This window comes from Mus caroli, unplaced genomic scaffold (assembly GCF_978045245.1).
Source record: "Mus caroli unplaced genomic scaffold, Mus_caroli_1 scaffold_16, whole genome shotgun sequence".
Lineage (NCBI taxonomy): Eukaryota > Metazoa > Chordata > Mammalia > Rodentia > Muridae > Mus > Mus caroli.
The window spans coordinates 50963443-50977016 of NW_028227271.1; the positions used below are offsets into that span (position 1 = coordinate 50963443).

Consider the following 13574-nt stretch of genomic DNA (forward strand, 5'->3'; position numbering starts at 1 on the left):
CCCGGAGTTTAGAAAGCGGGGGTGGAGGTGATAATTATATTAAATAAAGGGTTTATAGGGGATTTGGTGATAGAAGTTTCAGAAGCCATACTATCACACAGGATGGAGTTCTTGACTATATCTAGAAAGAGGGAAAAGTTTATAAAGAATGTGATTCCTGGAGAAGAACATCCTAAAAGATAGAGAAGTTAGTATTCATGGTGTCAGAGGTATAAAAAGATAACATCTGAAAGAAAAAAGAGAAGGTACAACATAGGCCAGAATCTTTGTGGTGAAATGAGGAGCTATAAGGATTCTAGAATAGCTGGCACACAGGGGCTGGAGCCCAAAGCAAGTACCGTATGAAAGATAGCCCGCTTCCCACTGAACAGAGCCGAAGGTGCCAAACACAAAGTGCCATTTTCCATTTGAATAAATGTAGCATTTTTTTTCAGTTTTATTTTAATTTTGTTTTGTTTTGTTTTTGTTTTTGAGACTAGGTCGCATATAGGCTGGCCCAACCCTCAAATTTACTATATAGTCAGGAATGACCTTGAACTTCTGATCTTCCTGTCACCCCTCTCTGTGAGATTATAGATGTCTACTTCCACGCTGGGTTTATGCAGTGCTGGGGATTGGAACCGGGGCTTCGTTAATAGCAGGCAAGCTACTGTGCCAACTGAGCTATAATTCTAAGCCCCATTCATGTCAAGGACACACGGGAGTATGTATCTTATGTTTGTGCACACGCACACGCGTACACACACACACACATGCACGTGTGAAGACCAGAGGTTGGAGTTGCATGTCTTTTTACTGGGTTTTTTTTTTTTCATCATATTTGTGAGTCAGGGTCTCACTGAACCTGGATCTCATAGATTAGATAAACTGGTTGGCCAGTGAGCTCCAGGGATCCTCCTGCCTCCGACCTCTCAGCATTGAATTGATAGACGTACACCATATACCCAGCAGTTAATCATTTTTTGTTTTTGTTTTTGAAAAAAAGGTTTCACTGTGTAGCACTGGCTGGCCTGGAATTTGCTCTATGGAGGAGGCTAGCCTCAAACTCATAGATACCCACCTGCCTCTGCCTTCTGAGTATTGAGATTACAGATATGCACCATTATGCCTAAAAACGAACTCAGCTGTGTAGGAGTTGGGCCACTGAACTCAGGTCTTCATGCTTAAATGCCAAATACGTTATCCACTGAGCCACTGCCCCGGCTCCCTACAAGCTATTTTGTTTGGTTTTTGTTGTGTTGGGTTTTGCGTTGTTTTCAAAGACAAGGTTTCTCTGTAACAGCCCTTGTGTCCTAGTATTTGCTCTGTAGACCAGACTGCCTCTGCAATTCTGGGATTAAAGGTGTGTACCACACACCTGAGGTACGTTCAGAGTTTAATATAACTGAGTACAATCTATATCCGACTTGAGTAGGTACTGACTTCTTGTTCCCACTGAACCTAGTGCAACATGATGAGTCCATTAAGAAACACCAAATGCTAACGGCAAGAAGCATCAGTGAACAATGGAGGCTGACCTTATGTAAAGATATAAAAGATGTAAAAGATGACATGATGCCACAATGTACTTCCTTCTTTGTCCATTTCTTCCCTCACAAATCAGGCATATGATAGTCATATCCAAACGTCTTGTCAATCCTGAAAACACTAATACTTCTATGGCCTCTACTGCCTTGTATGTTCATCTTCTATAAGAACGCCTCACTGTTCTTGCTGGTATAAATTCATTTCTATTCAAATTTTCTAACCCCACCTACCATCATCTTTCATTTTGCTGAATGTGTGTAAATATGTGCTTGTGGATAAATAAAGAATTTCACTAGAGGGTGCAAGGGGGATGATGACTGCTCTGGGCAATTGTAATTTCTATTTTCAATGCATTACACTTTTATGTCACTAGAGTAGAGCACGCATATCTCTGAATAGAAGTTGGACCCTTGTGATCTGTATTACCTTAGCCCAGTAATGCTAAGGGCCTTGATTTCCTTGTTGGTGAAATGGGCAGGTTTCTTCTTTCCCTAAGATCAGTCCTGGACACTGAAGTTGAAAAAGCATTGAAGTTTAATAGGCTAAGATTCCATCCAGGAATACAAATTAGACACATCTGCTCTCTATGAACATGGACACCCATGTGGACAACACAGCTCTTTGGATGATATACCTAACTGCAATTTCCCTACAAAGGTATAAATATTATAACTCAGCTTATACTAGGACACACGGGCTGTTAAACAGAGAAACCTTGTCTTTGAAAGCAATGCAAAACACAACAGAACAAAAAACAACTCAGAGCTTAATTTTTAACTGTCATTATTCCTGTTCAAATTTTATTTTGTTGGCTTTTTTCCAAGGACATACATCTCCCAGATCTGATTGTAAGAACAGCCTCAAGAATACTATGCTCTGCTGTGTTGGTTTGCATGAAATCTATGCTGTGTTTCCTTGTAGCTAGATAGACCTGGATATTTTCCCCCATGTTAGTCTCTTCTCTCTCTCTCTCTCTCTCTCTCTCTCTCTCTCTCTCTCTCTCTCTCTCTCTCTTCCTCTCTGTCAATGGAGTCAATTGCTTAAACATTAGACATATACAAGTGCCAGAGTTTAAAAGGTGGGAGATAATATATTAAATAAAGGGCTTATTGGGGATTTAATGATAGAAGTTTAAGAAGCCATACTATCACATAGGGTGGAGTTCTTGACTGTGTCTAGAAAGCAGGGAAAGTTCATAAAACTGTGTGAAAGTATACAGTATTATTTTTCTAGGAAATAATGGTGAGAGCCAACTCCCAGGATCCATTAGTGAATCACTGCTCAGGAGTGTACACATAGTGAGCTTAATTTTCTTACTGTTTTTCAAAACATTTAAATAACATTAGTAGCACTTTTCCCATTTTCATTTACTGTTCATTTATTATAAATACATGCATATATTTTGTATACATATACATTTTATATACACATGCATATATTATGTTGTGCATTACAGCATATGTAACTTTATACTATTGATATATAATCATCATAATTAATCTTATTTTAATGCTCATGTAATCATCATACCATAATTTACTTAGCTTAAGTCCCAACAATAGACATGTTTTGATTTTCTTCTGTAGTATAAATAATCTCTAAGTTACAGGTTTTTGCTTGTAGCTCCCTGTATCTTTTCTATTTTACCTTGGGGTACCCTGTTAGGAATGAGATCACTAGATTAGGGGATATAAATTTTTAATGATTTTTAAATAAATGGATGTTATTTTTCCAGCTTACAATGCCATGAGCAACATATTAACATTCTAGTCACATTACAACCTTATCAGAAGTTTGTGTTACTATTTGATATTTAATACACTTACAAGAGGACCTTTTGTTTTGCATTCTTCTCACCAATAACAAGTTTTAATCAAATGCTTGCTTACAAATTGTGTATCTTCTCATATTTTGTAAAGCCACCTGGACTCAAAAAACCTATGGATGTGCCTTTTCTATCAATAACCCCTGCTGTTGCCCAATTATTTTATGTAGTAAATAAAACCAGTGTTCAATTTTTAGAAAAAGTCTTCTTGTATGCTCATAATAATGACTTATTGAGGACCTGTATATGATGAACTGTAGGCAGTAGCCAGATAAAATAATGGGGAAATTAGAAAACTAAAATGAGGATAATATATCTAGTCCAGAATTCTAAATGTCCAAAGCAGGACTAACATGCAAATAGTTCAATCTCTAGTCGGATTTGAATGGCTTTTTCTTTCTAGCCCCAAATCTCACTCATTTTTCAATGTGCAAACTCGGGAGTTCTTAATCATCTGCTTCTTGTATTTTCCCCCTTGGTTTCATTCAAGGATTCCTAAGGAATGAAATCACACAGACACACACACTCAAACACAGACACACACACATACATACACAATGTCTTGCACCATTTCCAGCCTCATAGTGCCTCAGGTCAGTATATGCACATAGCTCTAAAACATGAGATAGATAGAGTCTCTGTTTTTGCCCCCTGTCACGGAACTGAATGCCAAATCAGAGAACCAGCTTTGCCTCCATTTAAAGCAACATTGTCCAGTTCTTGAAATGGACGTCTTCTGTGTTCTGCCAACTAGTACAAGGATCTTTCATGGGTACAAGCCACGACTAATCCATCCTGAATTGAGTAACCCTCATCTTGGCTAGACCTTTCTCTTTGACCTAAGGGTGCTACGGTTTGTTTAAGGTCATTGCTACAAATTGGTATGTCAGATTATAAAGGAAGTAATTAACCATGTCCCCTCCCCCCTCTTTTTCTTTCCCTTCTTCCTTCTTGCAGCCTCAGTGGAGTGTTCTCCATAATCATGCGAGCCTTGCAAGCTGGTGTCCTGTTCCATATGAGCATGGCCTGTTCCCCAGAGAAACACTGACTCATGGCCCTGCCAGAAGAGATCCTTGGAGCACTGACAGATTAACCGGATCAACTGAGAAAATGCCTATTTGGTCAAGATTATGAACATTGTGTGAAAAAAATCTTAGTTTGCTGCAGATTTTCAAATGAGGTGCATAACATACAGTGCCAACTCGTTCCAAGTGGTCATTGGCAAACCATCAGCTGGACATTGGCTTCCAGTTCTCATCACTGTGCATAACTCAAGTTCCCCTTGGGCTCCATCTGTGCCCTTCACTACAAGTCCTGTTTTAGCATGGCAACCACTGGATTATTTCATTAAGTGTGCAGATGGCATGATGTTCTAGAAAAAAATACAAGAGTTCTGCAATCTCAGTGGAAGGGTTCAAAATAGTGTGCCCTGGTAGGAATGTAAACATGTCTAGATTATGTTAGTGACAATTTCCAAAGGTGTTCTCTCCAACGCTGCAGCACTTTATATAAGAACACTACACTGAGATAAAATAGCACATTTGATACATGTAGGACAAGTGTTTTCTCTTTTCTTTATAAGTCTTGTCTTATTTCTGGCTCAGACTGTCCAAAACCAACTCTGCTCCTAATATCCTCACAGTTGTTTGTGGTAGCTCAGTGTAAATATGGCCACAATACTGTTAGACTTCACCTGTTGACACTTAACTGGATACCTGGATTACTTATAGCACAAGGGGAAGTAGACCCAAGTCTGGTGACTGGAATATTTGAAGTCTTGCTTCTTTGTACCTAGGCACAACTTAACACATCACATAAGGACACTCCATATAGGATGCTTCTCTTCGGCTGATGTATACATACCCTTGTCCCATAGAGGAGACCTTCCAAACAAAAAAGAGGATGGCCTTCATTCCATCAAAGACCATTGTGGATTGCTGCCAAGGGCAGCAGGACGCAATCTTCCTTAGTGGTTCCACTTCCACATTTAGGAAATCTTCCCAAGGTCAAGTGTAAGTCACAGATCTGGAGAGAAGCCACAAATGACCTCCACTGTGTGCCAAGAGAAGTAACACCTTCAGCCCACACACGGTTTCTCCCTCAGCATGGAAAGTAGTCTTCCTTTTAATACCTCCTTGAATGTATATATGACTTATTTTTTATTTTAATTCTAAAAACAAAGCACAGTCCTGGGAAACTGGTCCGTTTAGTGATGGTTTACCTGAACACAAGAGAAGTGTTCATTCCTATGGATTGCCCCCTGTGATTCATTAACATTTTACCCCAGAAATAGAAACTTGGCTGAATCAAAAACTCAGCAAAGTATATTATGAGTACTCCTTAACCTAACTCAAGACCAACAGGAATCAAAGACTAATCTTTAAAATAGATGTAACAATCTGAAACCTTCCCATAAGCAACCAAGACATGCCATGTTGTCTCCAAACATTCATTTCCTGTCTCCACTTGTTCCCATTCAAGAAGTGGAGAGAGCTAAGTGTGATACATGAGGGTGTCTCTCTACAGCATGGCTCCTGTCAGGATGTGGGCTAGAGAAGCGACTCCTAATAGGGAAGTCAGAGAAATGATTGTTACCATGAGATCTGAACTTCTTCGCACCAGATCACCATCAGAACTATCTAAGTCACCACAGACCATAATTCTCTAAGAAGCTGGGATTGATAATCCAAACTCAGGCTGCCAACATTCCATTCCTATGACCCATCCATTTTCCTTAGTTACCACAGCAGGGTTTTTGTGCCCTCCATTCCTTCTTTTCATTCAGCAGGCATCTGTTGAGGGACCCAACCATGTGCCAAGAACTGTACTGGGTCCACTCTAGTATATAAGGCATATTCTTCCTACTTCTATTGAATCATTTCTTTTTTTTTTTTTCAAGGACTCTGCTATTTTCCCATAGTGCAAACTGAATTGAGACACCCACACTCATCCCCTCCACCTTGCCACAGAAACATAGAAAAATGTTCATGGCAGACAGCAGGTAGATCTCTTACCTGAATGAGTGGGCAGCTTCAAAGCACATATAGAATTGAGCTAAATGACCAGCTAAGTTGATCAGAGCTTCTCTCAGCAGCTCTTAGATGTTTTCCTTGATGCCCACCCCAGTCCCTATATTTCCATTCTTTCTGTAGACATTACTATTTACCACTATGCTGGATTCTCTGAAATGCCAATTCCATAACTACTCCTAAAGGCCCAGAATTGGTTCTAATGAATCCTATAAATCCTGCCAGGTGCTGAGATATTATAGCTTGGAATTATCAGCGATATTCTGAGACTCCTGCTAACACCCTTGGAAAACTGGACTCACATTATAGTGCAGATGTCCACTAAATGATCATGGGCTATTGCTGCGTTGCCTTTTGTAAAATAATCTGAACAATTAAAAAAGAGTTGCCCCCTTTTTTCCTAAGTCAGAGGAATACTGTAACATTATTGAAAGATAATGGGTAAAGATGGAAATGGGAAAACACAAAATGAAGGTCCTTAAAGAGCCCAGTCAAAAATGGTGTCTCTAAATATGCCTTAACGCTTGGCACAACCTACATATTTGTACTGTTTTCCAAACTGTTGACCTCTGTTTGAAATCTTTGTAGGTTAGGAAACATGGTGGTACAAAAATCTGTGCATGCACTAGCAAAACTAGAAAAAAAAATGAAGAAATGATTTTATTCACAGCCTTCAGCTTCCGTGTTGTATGGAGATGCTTTGTGGGATTGTCCCATGGTTCCTTCTTGCTGTGCTGAGTATGTTGGGGTTGGGGTGTGAGGGTGAAATTTTATCTTCCAGAAATCCAGACCTATCTATGATGAGTTTTGTTTCATAGGTCAAACATATAGGGAGGTAAGGGATAAATTCTTTGATATCTAAAGACTGTAAATCATTGAGGATTAATTTTTCCTTTTACTTAAATGTGTGCTGCCCCTTTTATGAAAAGGCTGACACTCACAACTATACAGGAAAGGCACTCGGGTATGAACTGAAATCAACAATTACCAGGCTCTCCAGGGTGCTGAGGGGATTAGCTCAGTTCAGATCCAGAACTGAATTTAAATATGCAGAGCAAATCATGCCAGTAGCTTGGGACTTGCCTTGGGAGCAATAGGGACCCTATCAACTTTCTTAATGGGATGTGTCTTACCTTTAAATCCCCACCATAGCTCTTTGACATGTATAGCCACCACTTCGATTTCTACCTCCACCACACTGGTAAACAAGCCAGGTTCTCCCCAGAGTCATTCTGCAACTGCCCAAACAAAGGCATACAGTCCTCAGTATTGAGGGAAAACGTGCCATTTTTAACATTGGGGGGGGGGAGGGTCCGTCAAGGATGCCTGTGAATAGAAAGTAAGATAGATCCATCAGATCCACCACACACACCCTAAATGCTTTCTTTGTCTACAAATGCCACATAATTAGTTTTGGATAGCAACAATACAAGTCTCAAGGAAGTAAAGTTTTCAAGACACCCCTAACACTTTTTTTTAATCAAAACCTCTTCCCCACACATTAGCAGCTTTTTTGCAATGTTTTCTTCCCTGTTCTTTAGAGTAATTTTTGCAACTTGACAACTAGACTTAAAGCTGCCATAGACTTAAAATTGTAATCTTTGAAAGTGACAAAAATTCCTTTATTCTTTAAAGGCTGATTCTATTCATCACCTCTCCCACGGCCCCCTCCATCCCACTTTCTGCTTAATGTGTGTGTGATTTTTTTCTTCTCATCTCCTTCTCTTCACATAATGCTGTAAGTATATTTCAAGCATTCTATAAAGAACTCAAACAGAAGCACATAGTCCTCACCACCACCCACGCCCTGACTATTAATCCAGTCTTAAGGTTAGCCTTTATGCCACCCAAGCAGTAGTGGGCCCCCATTTTGATCTCCAGAAAGTCACTCGTCCATGTGGATCATTAAAACAATGTCAGTGGAATTAGAGAGGACAGGCCAGGAGATAGCTCTACTGGAGCACAGCTGAGGACTCGATTTCAAAGACAAGCAAGCCTCCTCCTCAATCTCCTTAGATCTGGGTCTAATCCTGGAGCCAGAGAAAGGTCCTCTGAGCTCTGGTTTATCACTAGACAGAATTCCTAGCAGCTTCAAGATAAAAGAAGGCTGATTCCGTTGCTTTCCTCCAGGGATGATTGTTAACTGGAGTACAGAATACGTCTGAAAGCTCCTGCCAAGGGAAACAGGGACCAAGTGTGCCACCTTTGTTACACTGACTAAAGTGATGTCCATCACTGTAGCTTCAGAGGCAAAATCCTGGGTGAGGATATGGGAAGGGACACACTATTTCCAAACCCTAAAGTGTGTAGCATGAAATCTAGGTGACAAAATGAAAATGGGAGAGACCATCAGGCTGTCCCTGCTTCCCATCAAATGACCAAGAAATGACTTCTACAGAACAGTGGAACCTGCTCATGCAAGGTTTTATAAAGAGGGCATTTCATTGACCCGATAAGGTGGCCCTAGAACCTTAAGCACAGAAGAATCCTCCCATCAAAACCCCCTCCTAATTATTTCAAGCATTAAAGGACACTACAAATCTGCACTGACTACCGTTTAAGTCACTGGTAACAGGACTTATGCCAAATCACAATTCAACTAACACAATGATGCCAAATGTTGGTCTTTTGATATTCTTTTTGATCATATAAAGGTTTTCAAATTTTGAAAATGTTATTTGGAAATTTGGCTCAATCGATTGTTTTATTGTTGTTAATGTTTCAAAATCTTAGAACTTTCTAGTAGCCTTAGAAGGGATCTTAGAAGTGAACCTTTCTGCCTAAACTGTCTAGTGTTTGAATTTCATATCAGCTCAAATGCTCAGAAATCCATTGAGCTGGGCAGTAGTGATAAATCACACATTTTAATCCCAGCACTCAGGAGGCAGAGGCAGATGGATCTCTGAGGCCAGGCTAATCTGCAAAGCAAGGTCCAGAACAGCCAGGCCTTGAGAAACCCTTTCTGGAAAAATCAAGAGAGGGGGCAGGGAGGAGATATTAATGCCACCTTGTTCACTGTCTTTTAGGATTTGATCATTTGGATCAAAGGAAATAAAGAATTAAATCGCAGTTTTTGAATATTAGCATAGACATAACTATCAAAGGTAGAACTCAAGTTCTGATTGGTTTGAAGGAACACACAAATCTGTTTGGTGGAGTTGGATTGAATCACTACCACCCTTCTCAAGTTCTATGAAAATATATTAAAATACTTTATGCTGAAACAAAAATTCTTATTACAATAGATCATTATTTCACTTGGGAAGGAGAAACTAATTTTGCCTCCAATTCAATACCTCTGCACTTTAGAGGTTGCTTCTATCCCACCCACAAACTAAGCATGTTCTGTGGCCTTCTCCTTAGAAGTGACCCCAGCTTCTAAAATACTACAAAGGCCATGAAAAGACCTTTTTAACACACTAGATAGACTCCATGTCATAAATGCAAAAATAGGGTTTGGAATCTGAGAATTGTCATAGTCTTTGGCTTGAAGATTGTTGAATTAAATATTCATATATAACAATCCAACTACATTGGAAACTGACCACAGACTCATGAAGCTTTGGGCAATTTCCATGTCTGAATCCCATACATCTATTCCAAGATAAGCCTGTGTTTCCTCACATAGGAGTTGCAGGGGTGAGGTGTGTGCCAGTTCTTCTACATGTTAAAAAGGTGTCTGTTGGAGCGAGGAGCATAATTAATTTGCGAGTGTTTCCACAGCATGCACAAAGCCCTAAGTTGGATCCCCAGCATCACATAAACTGGTAGAGTGGTACATGCCTCACATGCCAGCACTTGAGAGAGAGGCAAGGGAGAACCAAGAGTTCAAGGTCATCCAGATCTGCATAGCAATTTTGAGGCTAATCTGTACTACATGAGATCCTGTCTCAAGAAAAAAAATTAATCAGTTAAAAAGACCCCTGGTTACTGATGGAAACCTTGAAGGTCATGTTAGTTGCCTCTGGTGGCTATTTATATTCAGATTTCTAGAGTCTTGTCTTTAATCTTCTTTGATTGGTTGGTTGGTTGGTTGGTTGGTTGGTTGGTTGGTTGGTTATTTTTGAAACAGTGCTGGGAATTAAATCCAGGGCTCTGCCATGCTAGACAAGTTTTCTTCTACCCATGAGTCACAGCCGCAAGCCATCTCTTGCATGCTTCTCCCACTCCTACCTCAGATCACTAGCAACCGAAGCCTTAGCTTCTGCAAGGGTTTTTACCCCCCAAGGGGGAAGTAGGACTTCTGCTTGCTTGCACTAGCACGGGACAATGGAGGGGCTCTGCATAGTTTATCTGTCCTCTTTCCTCTCCCAGCCAGAGAGCACTGTGTTCTTAAGAAGGTAATGCTGGAGGAGGCTGGTGCTCAGCTAGTAAAAGAAATTCACATTGCAGAGAACTGAATAAGACCGCCCTTTCATTTGCATTATGCATCTCAGTGGTGACTAGAGCAGAAGAAACCAGTCTGCTGAAAAACCAAGGCAGCTCCAATGTTTTGAAACTAATTCTACCGAAACTCTTACACCACTGAATCACACTACTGTAGTTCTAGTTAATCCGGCTACTTAATATTATTAGGCGCTAAGTTAAATAGCTTTACAAGAAATTTTAGAAAAGATCAATATTGTAACAAAATTACAGATTAGCAGTAAAAAGCATCTGAGAAAAGAAACTATCGATCTGTTGTGGTTTTTATACTTAAGTTATTCTTGGGACTTTGTAGAGATTGGCACTTCGCTGATAAAGGAGAAGAAACTGTTCTGAATTCAAGAATGGTGGACTAATAGCAATTGCCCAGGAGATCTGGGATGCTTTCTGTCCATCAGCAAACAGGGTTGTTTGAGGAGTAGAAGGGGCTAATAGGGAAAGTTGTTTCATAGCACATATCTGTGTATAATTGTCAAGGCAAACTGGGTATGGACCTTGTTAATGATACTATTCCTCATTTTTGGCTTTTTCTTCAATACTCTTAATATCAATCCTACACTCTTGGATTAAAAGAGGAAAAGAAAGAATGAATAGAAACTAAAACATGGTATTTTATGTGTGTGTATGAACACACATACACATGAATAGCTGTACACTCATGCACACACACACATTTTTTTCGAAAATATGGCAAGTAGCCTGAAGAGCCTTTAGTGACAGTATCCACTTGTCCCCACTCCCCCTCTGCAAGGTTCAGAGAACAATGACCTAGTCAGAGATTGGTACAGGCAAAGACTACCAACCTGCAGATTGAGCAAGGCCACAGAACATGTGCCTTAGCATGCTGAGGGCATCAAGAATTACATAAGCATGGTAGATTTATTTTTTAATCGGGAGCTATAGCATGTTAGTATTTGTTCTGGGAAAGAAAGAAGAAAAAAATCATATGGTATGAATTAAACAGAGAGTCTAAGGGAGCTGTTCATTGGTAGATTGCTTGCCTAACACATGTAGGGTCCCCAAGGTTCAGTCTCCAGCACTACAATAATGAAATGGAGAAAAACATCCCACCCTAAAGAATAACACATTCTGAGGGAAGAAATGTGAGTTTTTAAAAAAAAGGGTCATTCTTTGACCAACGGTGACTAAAAAGCACATTTTATAACATAATAGTCTATGGAGATTGTAGACATTATAGCGTCCTTAAGTACATCATTAAAGAAACAGTCTTAACTGTGTTGGTCTTCCAAGGCTTTTTCATTAAATAGGAATTCCCTTATCCACTACCCACAATTGTTCTGCTGGGCTAGTCTTCTTCTTTTTCTTTTCTTTTCTTTTCTTTTCTTTTCTTTTCTTTTCTTTTCTTTTCTTTTCTCTTCTTTTCTTTTCTTTCTTTTTCTCACTTGTTCCTTTCTTTCTTCATTTATTTATTTATTTTTCTCCAGAAAGGGTCCCAGGCCCAGACTTAGAAAGACACAACAACAACTTTCTGTGGCGAAAGCAAGAGTGCCTTTTCCGTTGGATGTCCACATTGCTCCCGGGCTCCACGGTTTCGGATGTCTAGAAACCTTTCTTCTCTAAACATAAGACTTATTGTGCACCACAATTTTGAGCCACCAACTTATGTATCTTGAGCAGCTACCAACTTGCCAACTCCCTTTGGGTCTCCTTTATATTTTCTTAGAATATTTCTTTCTATTTTGGGTTTTCTTCAAGAAGACTGGGAAGGGGCATGATTCTTTTTCAACTGATAAGAGTAAAACTGTACAGATTTCTGCCCACTTGTATCCTTAAGCATGATCTCTATCAGGCTTGAAAATCAGCTTTATCATTTTGTATATTTGACTATTTTGTATTCGGCATTATTCTCTTCCTTATATGCATGGCAATGTATTAAAATGTGGGATTTCTATTACCGTGTAAAAGTGTTTTGATTCTGATTTTCAACATATATTCTTGGCAAAAAAAAATGCATTAAACTTTTCATTTCTATTTTCTTCAGCTCATCAGCTTTGCAGAAGAAAAAAGAAAAGTTAACAGCGCTTCGCTTTCCCTGTGTTAGCTAATGATGCAATTCTTGGTGGAAAATTGTCCTCGATTATGCTGTGTTTCCTGGAGAAATAATGTATATGAGATGAACTGGCAGCCTCCCTCTAGCTCCCAGCACATACAATTCCTGCAGTACTGACTTCCACCAGTCTGATTGCTCTCTCTGTTGAACACTTGAATATTGAGCACAGCTGGACAAAAGTCACAATTCCGTTCATCCTCAGACATGGTAACATATCAGAGAGAGAGGGGACCTAAGATTTTAACTCGTGAGTTTGCTCTTGTGGTCAGGAGTCTTAAATATTCACGGTAGCATGGGTGATGGCATTTTCAAACACCTCCTGTCTGCATTTCTTTCAGGTGGTAACCAAGTATAAGAGATCTGTCTTTGATCAATAGATACTGACTTTGAATAACAACTCCTTCAGATGCCTGGAGTGAGAAGTCAGGCTGTCAGATACATTCAGCATAAGCCCTGATGTTGCCCAGCAAGCATCTAGATACCTTCCTTCCTTGTTCATATATATTAAAGATAACAAATTTTTCACTTAAACTTAAATATTTCCAAAATAGTTAGATGCACCAAATGTCGACAAGAGATGATTTTATCTGCCCTAAATTAATTCCCTTGTATTTTAACCCCCTTGCTTCAATAATACATTTTAATAAACATGTATAGGCAACAGGTTTCGACTATGGATTGCCTCACCAAGAGCTGT

General features: G+C 39.6%; 1 protein-coding gene across 2 annotated transcripts in view; it reads left to right on the top strand.

Moving 5' to 3' along the window:
- Samd12 (sterile alpha motif domain containing 12) overlaps positions 1–12712 on the top strand; it is a 454418-nt gene extending 441706 nt beyond the window's left edge. For both annotated transcript variants that reach the window (XM_021183955.3, XM_021183956.2), the window contains exon 5: positions 4310–12712. In XM_021183955.3, the coding sequence (XP_021039614.1) occupies positions 4310–4332 (23 nt within the window). In that variant the 3' untranslated portion in view covers positions 4333–12712. The remainder of the gene's footprint in view (positions 1–4309) is intronic.
- Positions 12713–13574: the final 862 nt, after the last annotated feature.